The sequence below is a fragment of the Aythya ferina genome (genome assembly GCF_964211825.1).
Source record: "Aythya ferina genome assembly, chromosome: 16".
In the NCBI taxonomy this organism is placed as follows: domain Eukaryota; kingdom Metazoa; phylum Chordata; class Aves; order Anseriformes; family Anatidae; genus Aythya; species Aythya ferina.
Window position 1 is genome coordinate 8,235,521 of NC_140315.1, and position 22,495 is coordinate 8,258,015.

Sequence of the window (22,495 nt, forward strand, 5' to 3'; positions counted from 1 at the left end):
GTGAGTGTTGTCTGCTCTCAGAGTGCCCAGGAATGAAAGCTCTTCACAGCAGAGGAACTTCTTGGCAGTTTTGGAAAGCGCGTGCCCATCAGCGTTAAGCATTAGCTTCACAAACAAACCATCTAGGAAGACTGTGCTTGCTCTCCAGGATGAGATGAATAACTGATTTTTTTCTCTGTATATGTAGGATAGAAGTTACCAGTTGTCAGAAGATGCCCATTAGCATTTTCAGAATTGGTATGTGTCACTCACAGTGGTGTATTACAACAGCATTTTAATTGAGCGCGGAAATAATTCGACGGCAGTGTAAAGTATCATTTGTTAGGTACTTCCCAAACTGAGCTCTGCAGTTACCGCATTCACTAGTAAAATAGAAGGGGGTGCCAGAGAGATTCCTAGATGAATGCCAGTACAAATTTTCTGTGGAAGGTAAGTTGTGCTTCTGTCACACTGCGGAGTGAATAATAGATGATTATTCCCAACCCAGCTTTACTACTCCATAATAATAGTAAATACTGAAAGTAAATATTAAAATTTCAAGTAGCACTCTTGCAATGCGTAACTCAATCAGAAGCACACTGGTAATCAGAAGTCATATAGCCCAAATGTGTATTCTACACCTTTATATTAAGATCTGATTGATGCTTAAAAAAAGGGCAGAAATCGTTTTATGGGAGAAAAGGCAGTGCTCATGGGTTAGTGTATTTAGTTTTGGGTAGCTGCAAATAAGACTCAGCAGCAAGATAAGAAATGTATTGATCTTTTTATTCCAGAATTGGGAGGTTATCTTTGCTCCAGCATTTGAAGTAAGTTTGAGAAACAGAATTTGTGCATTGGAGATGGACGAAATAGCATCAGATACGGTGAGACAGTCTAGAGTCACTAGGACATAGGTGTCAGAAGAGGTGCACTGAGTTTGACTTGATCAGTTAGTTCGTGTGGTCCACTGGTGTGATTTGGTCTGCTTTGGATGGGCAAAGATGCGCTTCATTTATTAGTTCATTTGTTAGTTCAGCTGAGTCTGTGTTTTAATAATGCTACATTTTCTGTTTTGTTTTTTTTTTTTCTTTTTGATACATTTAACATACTTATTTAAAAGAACAACAACTGACTATGTTGGCCTGCATCTAAATAAGCATTGTTATTTGTGATTGTTCAGATCTGCTCGATGCTTAAAATTATTTTGATGTTGGGTACAATTTTTATTAATACGATTTTAAAAGTGTAATAGTTAATGAGGTAGTAGTCCTGCTCCTGTAAATAAGTACGTTGGTGGAAGTTCACGTTTCCTAGTAATAGTATGAGCTATGGAGATGAGAATAAATGGTACTGGTGTAAGGATAGTGTAACACAAATACCTGTATAGGCATTGGAAGGTAAATAATTCCTAATTACATTAATTTAGTTAAAATATATGTATATATCCAATACCTTCTTTGTATGTGGAAGGTTTGTTTTGACTGACCTCACATATTTTGGGAAAATACTCTTGCTTTCCTAGTCAGGTTGGCCAAATTGGCTTGTTCATTTTGAGCTTTCAAGAACTACTTAGAACTGGTGTAAGGACCAAACTCAGTTCTAGACTTGAAGAAAGATTTTCAGAGAGGGTGTAACTCTGGCTTACCTGTCTGAGGGCTAATATGCCTCAAGGAAAGACAGTTCTTCAGAACTTCACTGCAGCTGATGGTGAAAGGCAGACATGAGGCTCAAATTCAGCATCCCCTTCTTACTTCACATCAGTGCTTTTGAATGTGTACGGCAGTTGATGAGGCGATGGTTTTGAATAAGAGCAGAATAAATACTGTTCTTTCCTGCAGTGAGTCACTTTTCACTTACCACCCTTTATATATCCTTAGGTGGTTATTTTTTTAAAGGTGGCATGCATAAAAGATTGTTTGGGTCCCTGCTGCCTGTTGGGTCCCAATTACCTGTGTAATTGTCTCTGAACACGTCACACCTGCAAGTTCTTGCCTATCCAGATCATGTGACAGAATGGTTCCTTTAGAAGCTACTTAAGAAACAGCTTTTTGGAACGATTCACAAGAAATAGAAGTTTAACTATGAACACCTTGTCCACTGAGATACATTCCTCCAGTCATTTCCATGTAGGAAAGGGCACGGGCATGCTCTCAAGCCTGGCTTCTCTGGCTGCTCTTTCTTCCCTATCTCCATCTTCTTTGCTCCCTTTCAGACCTCAGCCTCCAGGCGTTCTTTCCTTTACCCCTTTTACCTCTTCTGTATATTGATTTCTGATGTGACTCTGTATTTATTCCCGATGTGACTCTGGACCTGATCGTTCTTTGCTTGTGCTGCATCTGGGCCAAAGCGGTTCTTAGTGATGCAGATTCATAGCAGCAACAGTAAGGGGGCAAAACATCTCTTGAAATCTAAGTAGACAAAATACTGGTCTTAAAATGCTTTTTATTTTTTCCTTCTAAGAAATCAAACTCAAGTTTGTGATCTCTTGTTTTGTTTTGTTTCCCCATTCCTCCTGCTGCTGCTATGAAGCCTTTTGAGTATCGAAGGTTCCTGAGTCAGACTGAAGACAGCAGTAGCTGAGGTGGATTAATGCTGGAATGTAGTCAGGGATTGGACCGTTGGGAGCCGTGCTTAGACAGAAAGGGAAAGAGGTAAGAAATGTGGAGTGGTAAGACCGTTTTTTTTTAAGCTCTTATTTACAGTCTTTACCCAATCATTTTTTTGGTAAATGCTTTACCCAGCATTTGTGCATAGCATGTGTGAAGTGGTAAGGCAAAGGAAAAACAATTAGCATCAGCCTACTTCACAGACTATTTTTACATTTTAAATACTTAGATGCTAGCCAGTTGGCGAGGTCCGTCAGTATCTGATACATCCTCTATCTGAGAAAACATGTATTGGCAGGATTTTAGATGAGCTTGTAAAAGTGTTTGTATGCTCTCTTTTGTTTTGTTGGTTTGTTTTGCCACTTACACCAGCATGCAAGCAATGCATTTTACTAGTTAGGACACACTAAGGGGTGCAGTTTTACTCGTGGTATAAATATATCTATGTCTACGCTGCCTCTACCAGGAGTGGTACAAGCCCCGCTTCCTGCCACCTCGCTCGTACCAGTCCTAGCACTTCTGCTTGGGAGTGTGGAGGAACTGCTCTGGCTGCAAAAGACTGCTTTTCAGTTGAATCAGTTCTCTGCTCTGGCTGCTGCACAAGTCCTGTTGCTGACACAGTGGTGGTGTCAAGAAAACATGATAGTGAGAAGATAAGACTACTAGTGGTGGTGTAAGGAAAACAGGATAGAAGATAAGACTGCCATTTGCACTTGCAGTCTTAATTTCTGTTTGCAGTTTCACAATCGGTGTAATCTGATCATAAATTATATCTATATTGATTACATGCTTCATTCCTGCACAGTTTAGAGATTTCTATTCAAATGTGGGGTTTTTTTGAGTTTTGGATTGAAAGATTATGCTTGGTTTTATTTAATTTGTAACTGCAAATTCCCCAAATCATTTTCGTTCAGGGATTGTTCATGTTTAGTTACAATCCAGATGAGGATCACGTTTGGAAATTGTAAAGCATATTCATGCAGCCTTGGTTTTTCCTGATCACCGAAGTGTGGATATCATGGTGTAAGCAAATAATATCCTTTGTGCTTCAGTGACCTCTAGTCTTGCTTTCAAATTTCTGTAAGATGGGCAGGCTTTAGTACAGTTCAAATAGGAATATTTATGAAATAACCCTAAAGAAGCAAGACTGTTGTATTGAGCATGTACATTACACATTGATTTCACTGCACATATGTGGAATAAACATAAATGGTTATCTTTGGAGATCAAGAGCAATCACAAAAGATACTCAAGATAGCAGTAGGGGGAAGCTTACTTCTTGGTGCTAGTGCCTCTGATTTAATATTTCCTATGCACTGAAGTATAATGGATACAATTTAAAACTGATTTTCAGAATGCAGTAGAAACTGACAGAATTGTTGGTGTTTTTATGTGTTCAAAAGATTTTTAGAAAATATTTAAATTTAGCTAACAACGTGCTTTTTAATTTTTAACGTCAGCCTATGTCATCAAAATAAGAAAACCCAACAAATTCCTGGCAGAGTGCAAGGTAGCAGATTACTGATGAAGAAATAAGGAGTTACTGTTCCTAGAGCAGTGGGAATTTGGCCATCTTGTATTTTACACTGGGGCACAGAAATCACACAGTGTACAAAATTTATACTACTAAGCAAAGGTTGATAAGGAAATAGTTAATTTCCTTTTAGCTATGCAGTTAGTGTACACACCCACCAGATGGAGCTTCTGGCACCAGTGGAAAATTCCAGAAATCAAGCAAGAATGAGAAGTGTGTGAATGACTTAGAAGATCCCTGTCTGCTGGGCTGCAGAAGATATTTTTTTAACCTTTAAAAAAAATGAATGGAAAGAAAGAAAGATCAGCCTTCCCGAGCCTTCTCACTAGAACTGTCTTCCATAGAAGTTCTTCCTCTGTGGTGGGAAGTTGGAGTTGTTAGCATCAGAGTCACCAAGTTGAAGATAGACAATAAGCTCAAAAAAAAAAAGCGAGAAACAGTTTCATAAACCCTTGCTGAAGTTCACATAGAATCACAGAAACAGCACGTTAAGGTCATTAGCCAAAGAATTTCCTCCAAAGGAATGTGAGTGTGGCTGCTTTTTCTATTTTTTGTTGTTTGTTTGTTTTAGTACTACATTTGAGAAAACCTACTGATGTCCAGAGAAGTGGTATGAACAGTTCTTTTTCTTTGACACACTGATTTAATCTCTGAAATGGTTTCAAAATCTTTTTTTAAAGTCTTTAATTGACAAAGGAACTTTTAAGAAATAGACTGTTTGGCTGTGAAGGACAGCCAGGGGGTTTAATGCACAGAGGTCTGCAGACGTTTTACAATACACTGACCAGGTACCAAAATACATTTGCTAATTCCCTTCAGTTCCAATTACTGTAGTTTTAAAACACCATGCCAGATTTTTACAGAAGATTTGATTGGGTTTTCTGTTTACTTTACATCTTTCTAATATGCCTAGCCCTGTTTTAGGTACAGACACAAGCTAAAGGGCTTGGGAGCTTGTGCTAGCTGAAGGGTCTAACATGGCACTGCGCACACAACTGTCTAGTTGGAGTTGAGGTGTTAGAAGTTAGCTGGCAGCCATCCTGTTACATGGGCAGTAGCTGGTGTTGCAGATCGTGGAGCTGATAATGCTGTGGAGGTGCTCTGTGTTTAAAATGTTGCCAGAAGAGTAGAGCGCATGCTGTTACAAAACAGCCTCTGTCCTGGGATTATAGCAGACTTGAAAAATGAGCTCTTAGTTGTCTGGCATTTAAGATGTGCTGTTAAACTGTAAATCTCATTACCTTCACAGGAGATGTGGGTGCACAGCCCCTCTGAAAATTAGGCTAGAAATGCTTAAATAAGGAGAAGAGTGCAACTAGAAGAAAGTGGAAATGCTTATTGTAAGCCAGAGATAGCTGTGTCAGGAGTACACTCTATGCAGTCAGTGCACAGAGGAGAGTTATTTAGCTGTATCTCGTACCTTCTCATGGAAGTTTTTGTTAGTTTTTAGTTCTCCCAACTTCTCTCTTTTCATTGGTGTTTCTGCTCCTGGTATTTTTGGTTTGCTCACTCTTCCCCGTGATACCTTTCTGCTTCCTGACTATCACTTCTCCTTGCTCAGCTGTCCTGGGACTTTCAGATTCTGGAGCCCCAGCCTTCTTGCCAAAGATACAGGCTGTCGTTCTCCTAATGTGACTACAGAACATTATGCACCACACTACTGCATAGCATCATTGAAGCTGCATACACGAGGAGGCTGCATTTTTGTTGCTGCAGGAACCATAGGTTAATTTCCTTGCATATTTTTCTTGCATTTTTTTCAAAATCTTGCCCAGTGTTGCACTAACAGCCTTCCTTGTGAGTCTGTTTTATGGCTGGCTGTTTACGGCATGCTACTAACAGCAATTAAACAGACAAATCATTAAAAATCTTATTTTAAACGCAGTTGGAATAGGTTCTATGATTCTAGGGAGATAAAAAGAAAATACCAATAAACTAACAGTCTTGTTTCATTACACCCAGGAACACGCAGCTGTTGTCAGCTCTGATACAGGCCACTGTGTTGCACTGTAGCATGCAAACTAAGAACTTCTCCAAGTTAAAATACTATCAAAATAAGGGCTAAAATAAAAGTATTTGGGATTACACAAAGAAAGACAAAATGCCAGAAGCGTGGTGATTCTGGTCAGCAACACAACACAGGGAAATGATATTGAGTCTTTGGGCCCAGTATGGGATGAGTACTTCTGTGTGCACAGTGCTTGTATCTTCAGACTGACACACTCATTGACACTGATCTGCTCTCAGTCCCGGTCAGTCCTCATCCAGAAGTGTTCTTTCTGCACTGAGGATGCAGTGGGAGAGAGGTAATTCGGACTTGACAGAGATACAGGGACGTAAATTCTCCTTTCTAGCTGGGAAGTAATCCAGTATGAAAGAAAAGAACCCACCACTCTCACCTATTTGAAGGTATGGCTGGTGGTCTTGTTAAAGCATATGCGGCGTACTGTTCTGCCTCACTGTGACATATCTTAAGAATTTTGTCTTTTTTAATTTTGTGAAAACATTTTAGTATCTTCTGTTGAAGCCATACTAGCTGAAGAAAAATGATCTTTAGTTTAAGCTGTGGATGTTCTGTCTGAATGATCAACAGAGAAAAAAATAACTGTTTTAAACAATGAAAACTGCTGTGGTAAACTAAGTGACTCCGCAAATGTTGCTTTTGTAAACATTGCATTTGCTTGTTGCAGTTCTAATGATACTATTGCTGTGTCTGGTGTTCCCAATATTTTCAAAACTGAATTTCTGTCCATGGGTGATGTGTTGAAGAGATACCAAGTCTTCCTAGAGCAATGCAATCATTTACGTGCCATTACCTGGAACGGTGTACTTCACATCCTCCTACTAACAGCCATATAACTGGAAACTTTAATCTGAATACTTCCCAAACAAGCATGTTTCCCTAGGGTTGTGGCTGGCAGCCATGTCACCTGTTTGATCTCCCCCTGTCTTGTAATTTAAGGTGTGACTGTAGTTGTATAGGATTTTTTATTTTATTATTTTTTTTTTTTTACCAGTATGAGGGAGTGTTGGTGCTTCTGTAAGTGTGCTTGGTCTACAGGGTGCAGCTGTGCTGCTGGTATGAATAGCTCACGTGCGGTATGAACGGAGGCCCTAGACACTTAAGTCAAAAGGTTACATGAAGTGTAATAGGAGTATTCATCATGGTATCCTGCTGGATTTCTGACTTGGGTAACTTAATTGAATTGTTAGCACCGGAATATCCTTCGGGTAACATCACCTAGAGAAATTTGTTTAAAGCTACAGATCTGCTAAAACTTCCTGCAGCACTCTTAACCTTGCTGGATTGCACCCCACAGTAGCTCCATGTCAGTAACGGTACTGTGTATGTGGTTTTAGAATCCTTCGCAATGAAATGTATGTTATAAATGTGAGATTGCCCTTACTACATTTCTCATCTCTTGTCTTTAACACTCTGTTTTGTACAGCAGGATATGATGCTTCTTCTATGTCCGGGCTTTGGCCTCACACAGTAGGTGTAATATAATCGCTGAGGTGGGCGTTCTGCAAGGAGAATTATTTTTGGAGGCTTTTGCATGAAACTTGTCCAATGAATCTGAGACGCCCAAGCACCATTAATTTTGGAGGTAAATGCCTCATAATATGTACTGAATAGATTGGGAGGAGTTAAGATTTTAATTTGGTGAAGTACGTGCAAAAAATAGTAGAAAGGATAGTTCTGACTGTTTGCTACTGACATTTGGACGTTTTGAACTTAAAGGAACACCAACTTGAACTCCAGAAAAACTGTGGGCTTGGAGGGCTTTGAGCTTAACCATTCTGGCAGCTTTGCTGGACACTGCTAGTTAGTTGGTGGTTTAAAAGTTTCTCCCTCTTTTGGTTTATTAAGACCAACAGGGGCAAAAGTAAAAGCTAATTTTGACTACAAGGGAACTGCCAGAAGAGTGGAAAAAACTGTTTTGTGATACAAAAGTTAAAAGACAAGAATATAATTTAAGTTGGATGTCCCTTTAAGTTATGTATTGGAATCTGACATTTCTTATTTGAATCACCATTTAAATGTTAAATTTTAGAACCTTAAGTATTTTATTATTGATATATTTTCTATCATTTGTCTATAAATTGGTCTGTCAAACTGGGCTGGAATATGCCCAACTGGAGGGGAGGGAGGTATGCTGTAGTTAAAAACAACAAATGAAAAAATGAAGCCCAAAAGGGGGGGGGGAACAAATAAATTAGAAAACAAACAAACAAACAAAAAACAAATGAGAGAAAATACAACAATGATGTCCCAAAAGTTTTTTTTTAATGACAGATTTTAAATGTCAGTACTTGTCTGGGGGGCGGTGGGAGGAAATTATTTGCATGAAACTGACTTAATTTAAAATTTACTGATGTTATTATGATTGGAACAAAATCAGGTTACTGATAAAGTCGTGAAGATAACATGGAAAAAAAAAAAGCTTGCCATAGCAAACAACAGTGATGTGGTACTGGCACACAGCTGACAGAAATTTAAACCTATTTCAAAGATTGACAGTGTCTGGGTTGCACTGATGGTGTTGATCCTGGATTCTCATTGCTTTCTGGTTTTAATGGTAACTGTCATTGAGAAATACTCAATATTTAAAAAGAGGCTATTTAGTAGAGGGGTATCCTGTAGTTTTTAATGAAGTAATGTTTAGCATAATCTGAATTTTATGCACTAACTTGTTACCAAACTGCATGCATTTTTCTGATTATGCTGTGTTTCACTCTGCTGCAGCCCTTCCCTTTTAGTATTGTAGATACTAAGAAATTGGGGTTTGAATTACTAGAATGAAAATCACGGGATCACGTTACATACCTAACAAAGTCAATGGACTAGAAGAGTGGGGTGGGGGGATATATTATACAGGGAAAAGGAGGAGGTTTTTAGAATAAGGGTTTGAAACGTTGCTTTTTCTGTAGGAAAAAGATGGAGTATTGCATGCTGGGAACAAGTGCTTTCCATAAGGTAGCTAAACTTTAAAAGTACATTTGTTTCATTTTGTTTTAGGCTTTGCTTAAGTATTCTAATCTAGTAACTTTGTCCTTTCTGCAGTTTTCATTTTGATTAGATACCTCTGCAAAACTATCTTCTAAACAAATTCAGAAACCAAACCAAACAAACCTGGGCCACAACTGCAGTTCGGCATACTTCAGAATGTTGCTCAATGTGTACGGAAGAGTCTTTAAAGAATATTAGCACCAGTATAAATTCTTTCTGTGGTCTGTTTTGTATTCTATGATATCAAAATTGCAGATCTTAACATCAGTAAATTTAAAGATGTGAATGCGTTGGATGACTAAAGAGAAACAACCAAAAGTAAAACAATTAGTTAAAAGGCAGTCTTAAGTGACCTCTTAAAACAAAACAAACTCACCAGGCATGCTTTTGGCAGAAACTGCAATTACATAGTTAAATTCTTTTTTCCTCTATTCTTGTGAATAGCAAGAGATAGCATACTTGGAGAAAGGTTGAGTAGATGAGTCAGGATTTACTGACTCATTACTAGTCACTATTAGTTACTTCATTAACTGCAGTTAAATGTTTTGGCCAGGTTTCCCGAGGAAACAAAGCTTATATAATTTTTCAGATTGTGGCTTGTCTCCTACTGGCCTGTCATTCCTCTCAGCCAGGAATAACGTTGGGAACTTCCAAACAAATCTGAGTGAGGTGGAGGTCTGAAAAGATAAGTGAGAACCTTTTAAGCTTTGTTAAACGTAGATCTCCAGTAAGAAAAGAAACTGAGGTTTGAACGTTAACTAGTGTTTCCTTCACAACTCTCTCCTGTTGGCCTGTTCTTTCAATTGGATGCTGCAATGCCCAAGTGGCTGCTAAAACCTGTGGGAGGAGTTGGAAGGGGGAGGGGAAACAAATCCTCCCGCTTAGGCCCAGGATTTTAAGGGTTTGACTTTTCAATATTGGATGCACGTCGACTGCTAAGGTGCCAGTTAGGTGTTGTGCCTGGAGCTGAATGTAGCAACCTGCCAGGCGTTATCTAATATGGAGCTAGCAGAGGGTTATGATGGAGGGAGAAGAAGCAGTAAATAATCTTGGCTTATTATTTGAAGTATTCAGCTCCAAATGAGAGTTGTTGGTGCCTGACTGAGTGCATGTATAGTATATTATTCCATGGAATACAATATTATTACAGGTACAGCAGCAGCTCATGATGCCCCGTAAAGCTTTTCTTTCCCAGAAAGAAAAGCAGGCTCGTGCCAGGGAAAGAGATATGTTAAAAAAGAGGAGGAGGCGACAAGACTATCTCAAAAGAAGCGTGGAGCCGCAGAAAAATGCAGAAACAATAAAATGGCACAGGGATGAAGAGAAGAGGAGAGAAAATGAGCAAGTTAAGGACAAAGATATCAAGAAGCGGTGGAGACAGGATGAGAGAGAACGACGAAAGAATGTGGACGCTATGAATTGGCGCAGGGAAGATGAGAAGAGGGAAAATGAGCGAGGTAAGGACCAAGAAGTCCAAGAACAAGCAAAAAAAAAGGAGGAGGAGAGGGGAAAAGAGCGACAAAAGGACGGACCTTTTGAAGCAGCAGAGGGATAATGAGGGGGAGAGGGAAGAGGAAAGAGTAAGAACAGTTCCATTTTATAAGTATGTGCAGAAATAACAGACTATTAGTATCATTTGGTTTCAATTTTATCTGCCTTAATGAATTACAGTTCTCACAGAGCCAATTATTTTATCAAATTGATCAGTATAGATGTATGCAAATTCAAAAGTTAGTGGGATAGAAAAGACTTTATGCATTGCTTTTGAAAATGTCTGTTTTGCACGCATGCTCACACCTAATACATTCTTCAACAGTGCAGTTGTTAATACTGTGTTTCAGATCACCAAAAAGTTCAGGTTTTCTCAGTATTCATAATATGAATAAGTAACAGTGTTAGGAAGGGAAGGGTCAACCAAACGTGCACGTAGGAGAAGGTAAAACTGATGTTTTATTTTATTTATTTTAATAATGTGCCCAAGAGATGGAAAGAAAAAAAAAAAAAAGGTGTGCAATGACAAATGAGGTAAATTATTAGAAAAGTTGTATGGAAGTGTAAATTTCACTTTTAAGAAGCAGTCAGTTCAAGATGTGTGTTTCTGTTACGAGTTCTAAGGTGCCTGTATCAAGACCTTGGCATCAAATCTGTAAAACTGACAAACAGTAGGTGTTTACAGTAGGCAGGTCCCTTTTTAAAAATTGCACCTGTATTAATTTTTATGTAGGACTTTATCTGGAGTTACAAAAGGTTTTTTGTAGTAGCCTCTGAACATTTATTTTTGGTTTATGAACTGGCAATGCATTTATGCTGCATGGTAATTTAGCTCTTTGGAGTGCTCAGACTCATCTGCTAGAAATGCAAACCAATTTAGAAATTAGAGCCCTTGGAGTAAAAAAATATGGTACCTCTGCAAATATGATGGTAGCTTGCTGCCATTTTACAGCTGGAGATGTTGCAGCCCTTCTTCGAAGACGTCTTTGCCTGCAGCTGTTCACAGTAAACACTGGGGCTGTCACAGTCTTTGGTGCAATAGTGCCTCTTGTAAGCAGTAGTAAAGATTCAGCTACCTGAAAATCAGGCACTGATTCAGTTGGCTGCATCTTCTGGATTTAACATCTGATGAGCAACCTGGAAGCCACAATAATGAAGTGAACAGTTGTGTCATTAGTAAGACTACTAATTGCTCCATGACTGTGTACTTCTAATTTCATTATTCAACAAAGCCAAAATGGTCAACATACTGAATATGCATAAGTTTGGGTTTTGTTCTTTTCCAGTGCCGATCCTTTCAAGCCACAAAATAAGCCTTTGTAAGGGGAAGGGCAAGGGATAGATGTCTCTTACAATGAGTAACTTCATTGTGAGGAAAAATGTTCACAAAGTGAGTTACCAGCTTTCTACCCCTATGTTCCTGCAGGTGGTTTTTCATTGTAGGCCTGGAAAAACTGAGTATCGTTACAAACTGATAAATCTAGGTCAAGAAAAAATAACTTGCTTCAAGTAGTATTGTTTTGTTCTGTAGCTTCTTTCTCTATTTGTTTCTAATTTTCACTCGATAGTCACTAGAAGCTTTGATTTTTGTAGTCTTTTTTCTTGACTGACTACTTGTTCTAACTGTTCTGAGATCTGTGAGCTTAGATAAACGTAGAACTATGTTCCCAGAATTCCCAAAGGAAATCAACAGAAGAGCCAGATAGTAACTTTCCAGTTCTTCTAGTATCACTAGCAATGTTGACATCATGTACTTGACTTGTATTAAAAAATGTCTTTCACTGCCTTGGTTCCCCCAGAGGACAGTTGTTTCAGAAGAATCAGTGGACATTGCAAAGAGCATTAGGATACCTAGCATACAGATGCCTAAATGAGAATAAAATGCAAGAGATCAGTTTTTGTTTAAACTGTTTAGAGATTCCGTAACTGTTTTTTTTGTTGTTGTTGTTGTTGTTTTTTTATTCACCACTTCACGGCGATGTTCTTTACAAACCTTGTTGAATGAAAATACTTTTTTCAGTTAAATGTTTAGGGTCACCTACAGTCTGTGCTTGCTGGTCATGGAAGGGTTTCCATGATGGTACAACCAGACAGGGTCGTGGTAAAGAAACGGTGTTTGCAGTGATGCATTAAAAGAAGAAATGCTAGAATAGTCCACTGATGCTGTCTTGGTTCCTCTACAGTATAAGATTTTCCTCCAGATTACTTCTTGAGGTTTTTAACCTATTTCTGTATGAAAACCACAATTTTACTAATAGGACTGTGACATCAGTCACTTATACTTGTTTGTTACATCTGTAGCAAACCTCAATCATCAAACAAGTACATTAAGCACTTTGAATAATGTCTAAAAAGGAAGGGGAAAAAAAAAAGGCAGATATGGACTATTTGTTGAAGACTGTAGTTCCGAGAAAAGGTCTGTCTTGATCTGAAACTGATGCACGTTTTCCAGAATCAGAATGGCGGTGTTACCTTGAGGTTCTCCTGAAGTTGTATACCAGAAGATCCTACATACTGTTCTAGATAAAGCTGGCAGAACTGAAACAGTCTTACTATGTTACTTGATAGTATCACAGGTGGTAGGATGCAGGGTAGCCCTTCTGTTGAGGTCCAAAATGCAAAAGACCCACTGGAGTCTTAAGCTTTTAGTTGCACCAAAAGAGAAAGAGCTTTTTGGGTCCAAAGACAGGTCGAAGAACTAGTTCTCGAAGCACAGAATTCTAAATCAGGCATTCAGTATTGCTTTTTATATCAATTTTCCACATAATGGCACAGTAATCCATTTTTTTTTTCTATTTTTTAACTCCTCTTTTGACTCAGTCTTCAGGTGGTTCCAGTCCCTTGGTAACTGATGTGTTAAAGGGCTGAACTGCATGGCTATGTTAACTTGAAGTGCTTGAAGCTGATGCAGTGAGAATAGTTTATTAAACAAAAGGTAGTTTAAAAGTCACTCCGTAATGTAAGGGGAGGATGTGTCAGACTTCACATTCTGGATGTTTGTAGAAGAGTGGCTACAATTGTTTCCATCTGGAATTTGAAGAGCTAGGAAGGGTAGCAAGTGGTAAAGACATAATTTGCAGTTGAAAGATACTTTGAGTCTGTCTAAATACTAAAATCTGTTAAAAAAGAGATACACTGAAGAGTTTAGCATTGGTTAAAACTTCTTTGACTATGCTGTAGTTAATTTGTGCTAGACCTTGTTTTCATTCTGTCTTTTTCTGTCATGTCATAACAAGTCCTGTTCTCCTGTATCTTGAATATTTGCAATGGTAAGTTCCTCAGCTCAGCAGAAATTTTCTCTAGTAATGGGTCTGTCTCTCTTGTTCACTTGAATTATGTTTTTTCCTGAACATAGCTCCCACTGGTGCTCCTGAGAGCATTTCAAGATGATAAGCAATTTTTTCCCCTAGTATTATTTTCTTTCACCACCTATGGCTAACAAGCTCAGAAAACCAAGTAGAGAAAAATCCCTTTGCTTGAAGCAATGCAAACTTACAAGTGAGGTCCGTTTTCTTTTATAGCTATGAACCTGTGTTCTTTGAAGCACTTGATTTTAAATGAACAATATAAAATGTTGTTGCCTCTTCAGGCCTGCAGTTCTGGTTGCTTCCTAAAATGTGCTTATGATTATTATTTAAATCCATCAGTCTGTATTATGTTTTGGCTCCTTCCCATTTCAGGATATGATTCGACTGAGTAGACTGACCTGCTGGTTCCTATAGATTTCGCAAACTTCAGAAGTCTTTGTAGTTGTTTTATGCCCTAATTTTGAGGTTGTAAGGTGCACATATCAGAAGTGCACTTGAGATTAAGTTCTTCCTTCCTGGGGCTCCGGAGGCTATTAAAAGTAAAACAGTGCTTCAGTTCTTAAAAGCACAATATCGTGTACACTTCTCAAGTTCTGTGAAGTCACTTACCTGCTGTTCCTCTGCTTACCTTGCAAATATTCCTTGTTTTTTTCTCAGAGCTTTCCCCACCCCTTCAGATTTTTGGATGAAGATTTGAGAGTACTTCATTCAGACCTTTCTCAACGTGTATGCACTAGTTAGGAAACTTGTCTTAGTTTTTGTTCGTGCTTTGAGCAGTGGCTGGTATCCAGAGCAGTGGATAGCACTGCATGAAGTTGTTCTAAACTCTCTGCCTTTGCATCTCCAAAATGTGACTGTGAAATGGAAGCTGAAGTACAGTTTCTAATTTAGTAATGATATTTTGCTCTTTTATAGCTCACCTTTTCTTATATTTGGCCACTGAATTACTCTGGGAATAATACCTGCCTATGGACTAGACCTTTATGCTAGGTACTGCATAAATACAGAGCAAAAGAGAGTTCCAGACACTTCCTATTCAGTTCTTTTGCTTATTTTACAGTTATTTTGTGTCTGGAATACTCAGACCTTTGGGGGAATAAATGCACTAAAGATGAGTGATACCTTATTAAATCAGTCATTTTTTATAATTTCTTATAACTAGGTTAGTAATCCATTTTATTAGGTACCTGAGGATACTACCTGGATGATCTCAGTAGGGAGGTTGTTGGTCTTGTGTAATTCAGCTTACGAACAAGGGCTTCCCAATGTATTTGTATTTGTGGGACCCAAGTCTAGAAATAGGACGCAAAAGGGCAGACACAAACTGAATTCTTACGTCTGTTGGATCATGAACTTGGAAATAACTGCTTGACTTAGAGGCAAATCCCATTATTCCTGTTACTGCATGATGATAAATACTCAGGTTACTCTGTAGAATCATATTTGCTGAACATACATGGGATCATCTTGGCTTATTTTCCTGTGAAGGTGTGTACAGATGTGCATTCCCTTACAAAGACAAATTCTGTAATGTAGTAAATATGTATCTAGGACTTTCTGTGCACGAATGAATAGGATGGAGTAGAACCAGGCAGGAATATAACAAAAATTAGTTACGCCTTAGTAACCACGAAACAGAATACATGGAAATATAGGGTACCCAGCTAACTGGAATGCTGTGCTGAAATTACTGTTGGATGAGCAATATCAGCTCAGGATAAATTAATTCCTCCTTCATTTAAAAAAAAAATGCTGCTGAGCTTCCCTTGAGCTCTTTGAGATCTCTGAAGATTGAATCTGTAGTATGAGGTAAGCAGTGCTTCTTTAACCATCAGGAACTGGTAGATGTGTAAAACTGGATCTGCTTGTGTCCCTTGGAAAGACTTGTGCCTTTTATTTGTCTTCCCTGAAGTGCAGGGTATTGGAGACTGTTCTCTTTTGGCATTCCAGTAGAAAAACAGAAACGGCGTTGAAGTCAGTTATTTTACAGAAGGATCAGTTGTGAGGACTTGTGAATCATAATTATGGGCATCCTTCCCTGTTGAGCATGACAGATGCAGTGCAATAGCTCAAGTACCAGTTAAAGCACCCACTGCTGCTTGGGGTTAAGTAATTCTTCGGATCTGAGCTTTGGAGCAGTAAGAAGTTTTGACAGTGAAGTAGATGTGTTCCAAGTGTCCTGTCTTAAACATCAACTTTTGGTCAGGTGAAAGATACCTTTTTTCAAGAATAGCATTTGTGCCTAAACAGTGATTTGGGAGACTTAATCCCAACTGTTCTAAAGTCTACATTCAGGGATATGCCAGTAGCGTGTTGTGTATACTGCAGCTACAACTTGAGGTACTGGTTTGAAAAGAAATGAATGGAGGTTCTGAAAGCTCTTTTTGTAGTCACAAACCATAACGATATCAGGCTGTATCTGTCTCTCCACTAATTATGATTAAATGGTCAAGAAACTTCTTAAATTAAATGAACTATATTAACTTAAGGATGAGGTTGCTTCTTTAAGATTAGGTAAGCTGTACTCAGATATCAGGCAGAATTTGCAAAGTAAGGTTGTTCTTCAGTTTTCAGATGGAAAGATCTAATTATATCCTGTATAATGTGATAGAAAGATTTTGATAATTTCTTGTCTTTAAGACTTGGCTGTGAGGCAGGCGGAAGGCAGAGGCAAGAAGATAGTGCAGATATAATTGAGATTGTTTCTAGGCAGTCCTAAATAATTTGCTTTCTTTATCACCTGGGTTTATATATATCATGGTATGTTTGACACGTGCAGATGTATTGGGCACAGTCATTAAGAGAAAACAGTTGTTTGTTTTGTGGAAAAGTTGTTAGTGGCACTCTTTATTGACATAAGAGGCTGCTGCTTAATAAACATTATTTTGAGAAATGTAGCTGACTTTCAAATTTAAAAGTTATTGCCTAAAGACAAACTCTACTGACTCTTGCTTAGTCTCAAGTTTTAAAAAAAATATATCTATGAGAAAAATGAGCAGATTTCTTAATGTTTGCATTAATCTTTCTACAGTAGGCATTAAGAACTGGAGATATCCTGGAATAAAATTACTAGGACATTATTTCCTTGGATTTGGTATTTTGGAAATGTTCATTCAAGTCCTGAACGTACCTGACTATGCTGTTTCCTATATTTTTTGACGAAAAAGTTCAGCATTCAGGTATTTACAAAGAAGGTACTGAAGGCATACTGAAACAGAACAGTCAGAGCAATGCACATTGGGTTGCCTTTAGAGAAAAATTAATGGAGCCGTGATTAATTTCTTGGCTACATTCATAGTTTTCTACTCTTGCTCTGTGAACTGCAGCAAGAAGAGCTTTTAATAAATGGATGTTACTGAGTTTAAAAAATAATAAATGGTTATGCTGTGCTTTGGAAGTGAACCTGTGCTAACTTTATTGTAATTTAATGTTCAGAGCCATGTTTCCCAACTCTGTTTTGGGAGGAAAGTGAATAGAGTATTAAATACCGTTTTCTTTCCATCAAAGAAGGGATCTATGTTTAAGGATAATACATCCAGTCTGTGCACTGTCCTTTCAGATATGGTGGTGTCATAATGGCATGCCTAGCCATACCTTGTTAATACGTGTTATTCCTGGCTTGCTATTAATGTAGCTCTGGCATCACAAAAGTCAGATTTCTTCTTCAGACATGAAAGAAGTGACAGTGGGCTTAGTACTGGAAGGTATTTACAATGTGACTGGCCTAGGAAAAGAAACTGCAGGTTGGAGTTGCAAGTATTACAAATTCGTGTTTGCAAGGTGAATATCCATTGCTATTCTCAAATGCTTTTTCGCCATTTATGCATTTATTCTTTGTCATAAATGGTATTATTTTCATTTTACATCATCCAAAAGCAAGCTAAGTGTAGTACCAGTAAGAGGATAGAGCCTCTGACCAGAGGTGCTTATGCAGTAAAACTGATACCACAGCATGGGCAAGGATGGGTAGAAAAGCAGAACAGGACTTTACATGTTCTGTAATTATTTGTCAAAGCCTAATACTCAGTACAGAGGTAGAAAATTTTATGTATGCTAAGCAATTTTCTTTTAAAAAAAAAAAAAAAAAAAGCTTCAGTTTGTGCCTGTAAAAATGGCTCTTAATGAGAGAGAACAAAGAAGAAAGAGACATTCAGAATTTGCTCAGAAAATCTGGTAACAGAGCCATGAGCTTGAATGCAGATTTGGATAAAACAACTGGTTTGCCTGAGTCAGCTTTCAAAATAACAAGCAGTTGGAAACTCAGATTCAAACCTCATTTCCTAGTCCCTTGTGAGGACTGAAAAACTCCCTAGCCAGGAGTGAGTAGCATTCTGAAAGGATGACAGGAATCAGTCTAATTATTTAAATGATCCCATTATTCACCCTTGTAGCAGAATGTCTGAGGCCTCGATATTTTTATAATTGCATATGAAATACTTGATTATAAAGGAGTACAGCTGAGAATGGATACGGCGTAGAAAACACCAGTTCATGATTTTCCATACTGTGTCTTTAGAGGCAGTAACTGGGCTGGGAGCAGTGCGTAGTTTCTAGTTTACTGCCATGACCCATTTAATCCTTACTTTTTTGAGATGCCAAGGGTACCTGTAGTAGTGCTCTCCGTAGCTTGGTTAGGGTTGGTAAATGGATTATCAGACTCTGCCTATGAAGTGTTTCACGTACATGATAATTCTTCATATTTGTAAAGTGGTTTGAGTTTCCCTCAAATGGAAAGTGGTAGATAGCATACAGAAAGCAGCTACTTTTCATGTGAACTTTAATCTATTTTTTTCTAATTCTAGTCTTTTTAATTGAGACTAGAGAGGAGTGCAAGCTGAAACACCTTTGCAATCACAGAAATTAGTGTGCTTGCATTTAGAGTTGTTGAGGTCAACAAAACAAGCTGTGGTTGTACTGAATTCTTTTAACAAATCTCACTTGGAGGAAGTTAATACAGAACATCGAAATATTTGTTTCCTGGCCCATGGTGTTTTTGTTTGTTCCTTTTTTTTTTTTTTTAATTACGCACTTGGAGGACTTTGTGTGACAGTGCGTGTTGAAGAGTTCTGTCTGATCAGACATTTGGTTATTGTAGTCACAACCCATAGCCATTGTACTCTGAGAAAATTTCTTAGGAAGTTCCTTGTAACTTAGAGATTGCCCGTCACCTCATGGCAATATAGGAGATTTTTTTCTACCTAAAATGTTCAATGATTATAAATTTCTACTGATCCTGAATTCTAGGTTTCTGCTTGAAAGTGGTAAAAAAAAAAAAAAAAAAAAAAAAAAAGAAAAAAGAAAAAAAAGAAAAAAAAACATTCAAGCTTTTTTGAAAGCTCATTTTTAGTTCATGTACGTAGTCTTTGGCCCATATAGTGGATTATGGATTTGATAAGAATCAATTTATTGTTCCATCAACCAACATCTGAACTGTCTCACAGAAATATTAATGATAAAAATGCAGCTTTGTCCTCTGGGGTGATGTTATTTTTGCAGCAGGCATTGGAGCACTAAAGCCCAGTGAACGAGGTAACCCTGACACTTCCTTGCTGTTTAAGAAGCTTCCTCCCTTTTTCTTTGAGGAAAGCCCTGCCTCCTTCTTTATTGCTGGCTCCACACCTCACCCACCTTCCAGAAGAACTGTAAGCGTACAGTGCCACTGTAAGGGTAGCAATGTGCAGACTGAGAACTCCCATAGGTGCAAAATAGGGCTAGTTGTTAGCACTGGGAAGAGATCTTAACGCTAATGGTTGGAGCTGGGAGTCCGCGTATCTTAAAAATTTAGACTTTCTTTTAGTTGGACAGCCTCAGGCAATAACAGACAGTAACAGCAGTTTAATTGGAATTAGCTATCTGTATAAGGAGAACTAAAAGGGAGAGTTATCTCGTAGGCTGAAAATACCTGGTTACATTCTGCAAGGTGCTAAGCCATCTCTTTTTTTTTTTTTTTTTTTTTTTTTTTTTTTTTTTTTTCCCAGTGACTTTATCTCTGAAGAGCTCTAACCAAGCTTTCAGGTCCCGTTCTGTTAAGAGCAGTGTACAGTGAGCAGCTTGTCAACCGGCCATTCAGACATTTAAAGCTATAAATACAGGAAATGGAGGAAACTGTTATATTTTTGCCTACCTCAGTTTTCCTCAATTCAAGGCATTCTTAACTAACAGTCCTGCTTTAGCAGTCTAAAGGTTTTCCCATCTAAGGTTGCTCACAGAATATTTTGTTGTGGTATTCATGGGTTCCTAAAATAAAAAGCTATGAAAGCTCTGACTTATTTCATAGGCCAATGTAGAGTACTAAGAATTCATGTGTGACTGCAGTTGAATGCAAGAAGCATCTTGCTCACTGAAGAGGTACTCCTACATTCATTACAAGACTGACACAAATCTTAAAGCTCAACTTAGCAGATTTCAAATCAGTTAGAATATATACGCCTAAAACATAAATTGTGGTTTAAGTACCTCAGCATAGGAGGTAGATTTCATCTAAATGCAAACACTTTACAGAAAGTTATTTCCAGATGCAGTTGATTACTCCTATAATAGTTGTTACATCTGTTTTTTTTTGTTTGTTTGTTTGTTTTGTTTTACATGCTTTTTAAGTTTGTCAGTATCTAGCTTTATGGCCAGCCTCATTTAAGAACAAACCAGACAAACTGTGGTAGTTTCCTCAGTTAATGGTACAGCTCTGATACTGAATTATGGGTAAAATGAGAGAAAATAATTAAAAGTGCAACTCTTCATCAAACAAAACACATTTGACTTAAACCTTTTCTCTTACTTTCTTTTTCAATAGAAACTATGTTCCAACTTCCTGTCAACAACCTTGGCAGTTTAAGAAAGGCCCGGAAAACTGTGAAAAAAATACTTAGTGACATTGGTTTGGAATACTGTAAGGAACATATAGAAGTAAGTATGATACCTCCCTCCCAAGTGCTTTAGAGTTAGAATGTTCAAACATCAGTGGGACTGTGAGGTCTTTGTGTGACTTTTTTGGTTTTGGGCCTGTTTCATGAAATACTGATTTTTTACTGTAAATTTTGAAGGGTGTTCCTAGAATCCCCTGTATCAGAATCCCATACCTTAGTCCTGTGTTTTCATCAGCTTCTGAGAATGGTTCTAGGATTCCTTTTGAGCCATGTTGGTGAGGCATTGCTACCTCTGCACTACCTTTTTAAAACCTGTACAAAATGGGATTTAATTAATAACTTGAGCTAAAATGTACTTGTAAACACTTAGAAAGTTTAGCAGAGACAAGATACAATTCAGGCTATATATGATTGACCTGGTATATCCTGTAGATAGGTTGTCCTTCGTTTTCCTTGGATTCCTAAAAATAATATTTACTAACTGAACACTTAGGAATAAAGCAAGAACTAGATGTGGTAGAGGATGATGTTGTTGGACAGAAGATGGTTCTGAGATTTTCATGGAATGCTTGTTGGTGCTGAACCATAGGTAATCAATTTAAAGAATCACGTATGTACATATCTTAGTTTCTAGAAGGGAAAGGTATTTGTACTGCTCTGCTGGACAAACTTTGTAACTGTTCTTTCAAAAAGGCAGCTCTCTCCTGAGCATGACCTTCAGAGTATGGACAATTCATACAGTTGTTTAGAGTACCCAAGGAACTGTGACTTGTTTGCTTGTCTTTTCTATTAGTATCTCTTTAAAGAGCATTCAAGTGAGATCCTTTAAGAGAAAGAAATACCTGACCTTCCTCTTTGGGAAATTCTGGTGGAGCAAATACGGTTTTTAAGGGTATAATTGTGATATATTGAATATATAATGAATATAATGAATATATTGAATGAAATATTGATAATTGGGACAATGTTACTTTTAAGCATTAATTTCAGTGGAAATAATATTTTAAGATCCTTATGTGCTGCTGACATTTATATGCCAAAGATGAAACGTATTTAATTAGATTTTTTTTTCAAACAGGAATTGGGCTACTAAAACATCATACATGTAGTCAAACTTTTATCTGAATTCCTGTGTAAAATAAATTTAAATAACAAAACCAACAAAAAAAATCACGAAGTTTGTGTTACAGGACCTATAAGATCTTAAACGTGTAGCATTAACCAGCTATTACTATTTCAGTGACTGCTTTTGAAAATAGGGTGGGTATGTAATGACAGCCTTGGGCTAATTAGGAGAATGTGTAAAGAAAAAAAAAATAGTTCATGTGTTTTATATTATTGAGACTATTTACAGCTATTTACCTCCAAATAATGCATTTAAATATACAGATTTCCTTGAATTAATGTTCTCTACTATTTGCCAGCAGCACTTGAGAGAGGATCGCATGGATGCTTGCAAGAGTTGCTTAAGGGAGCAGTTGGTCTTGGGTTTTGATTATCTGTGCTCTCTTCCCATCTTCCCCTTCTCTAGGATTTTAAGCAGTTTGAACCTAATGACTTCTATTTGAAAAACACTACATGGGAAGATGTAGGATTGTGGGACCCATCGCTTACAAAAAATCAGGTTGGTAATGGTTTATCTTGACAAATCCAGTTCTAAAGATGGTTAAAGGGTATTCTGCAATTATGCCAAGAGCTTTCCC

The 22,495-nt window shown here is 37.8% G+C and overlaps 2 protein-coding genes across 9 annotated transcripts in view; one reads left to right on the forward strand and one right to left on the reverse strand.

Moving 5' to 3' along the window:
* Window positions 1–22,495, forward strand: part of ADNP (activity dependent neuroprotector homeobox) — a 30,997-nt gene that overhangs the window by 2,476 nt on the left and 6,026 nt on the right. Inside the window, exons 2-7 of one of the 5 annotated variants that reach the window (XM_084537964.1) lie at window positions 2,509–2,630; window positions 7,569–7,727; window positions 9,052–9,097; window positions 10,281–10,587; window positions 20,720–20,832; window positions 22,324–22,416. In XM_084537964.1, the coding sequence (XP_084394090.1) occupies window positions 9,059–9,097; window positions 10,281–10,587; window positions 20,720–20,832; window positions 22,324–22,416 (552 nt within the window). In that variant the 5' untranslated portion in view covers window positions 2,509–2,630; window positions 7,569–7,727; window positions 9,052–9,058. The remainder of the gene's footprint in view (window positions 1–2,508; window positions 2,631–7,568; window positions 7,728–9,051; window positions 9,098–10,280; window positions 10,588–20,719; window positions 20,833–22,323; window positions 22,417–22,495) is intronic. The other 4 variants (XM_084537966.1, XM_084537963.1, XM_084537965.1 and 1 more) reach the window with 4 other exon arrangements.
* The window catches only part of BCAS4 (breast carcinoma amplified sequence 4), a 63,978-nt gene continuing 52,556 nt past the window's right edge, over window positions 11,074–22,495 (reverse strand). For 3 of the 4 annotated variants that reach the window (XM_084538009.1, XM_084538008.1, XM_084538007.1), the window contains one exon: window positions 11,074–11,758. In XM_084538009.1, coding sequence (XP_084394135.1) covers window positions 11,717–11,758 — 42 coding nt within the window. In that variant the 3' untranslated portion in view covers window positions 11,074–11,716. Of the gene's footprint in view, window positions 11,759–21,005; window positions 21,105–22,495 lie in introns of all 4 variants that reach the window. The other variant, XR_014698568.1, reaches the window with a different exon arrangement.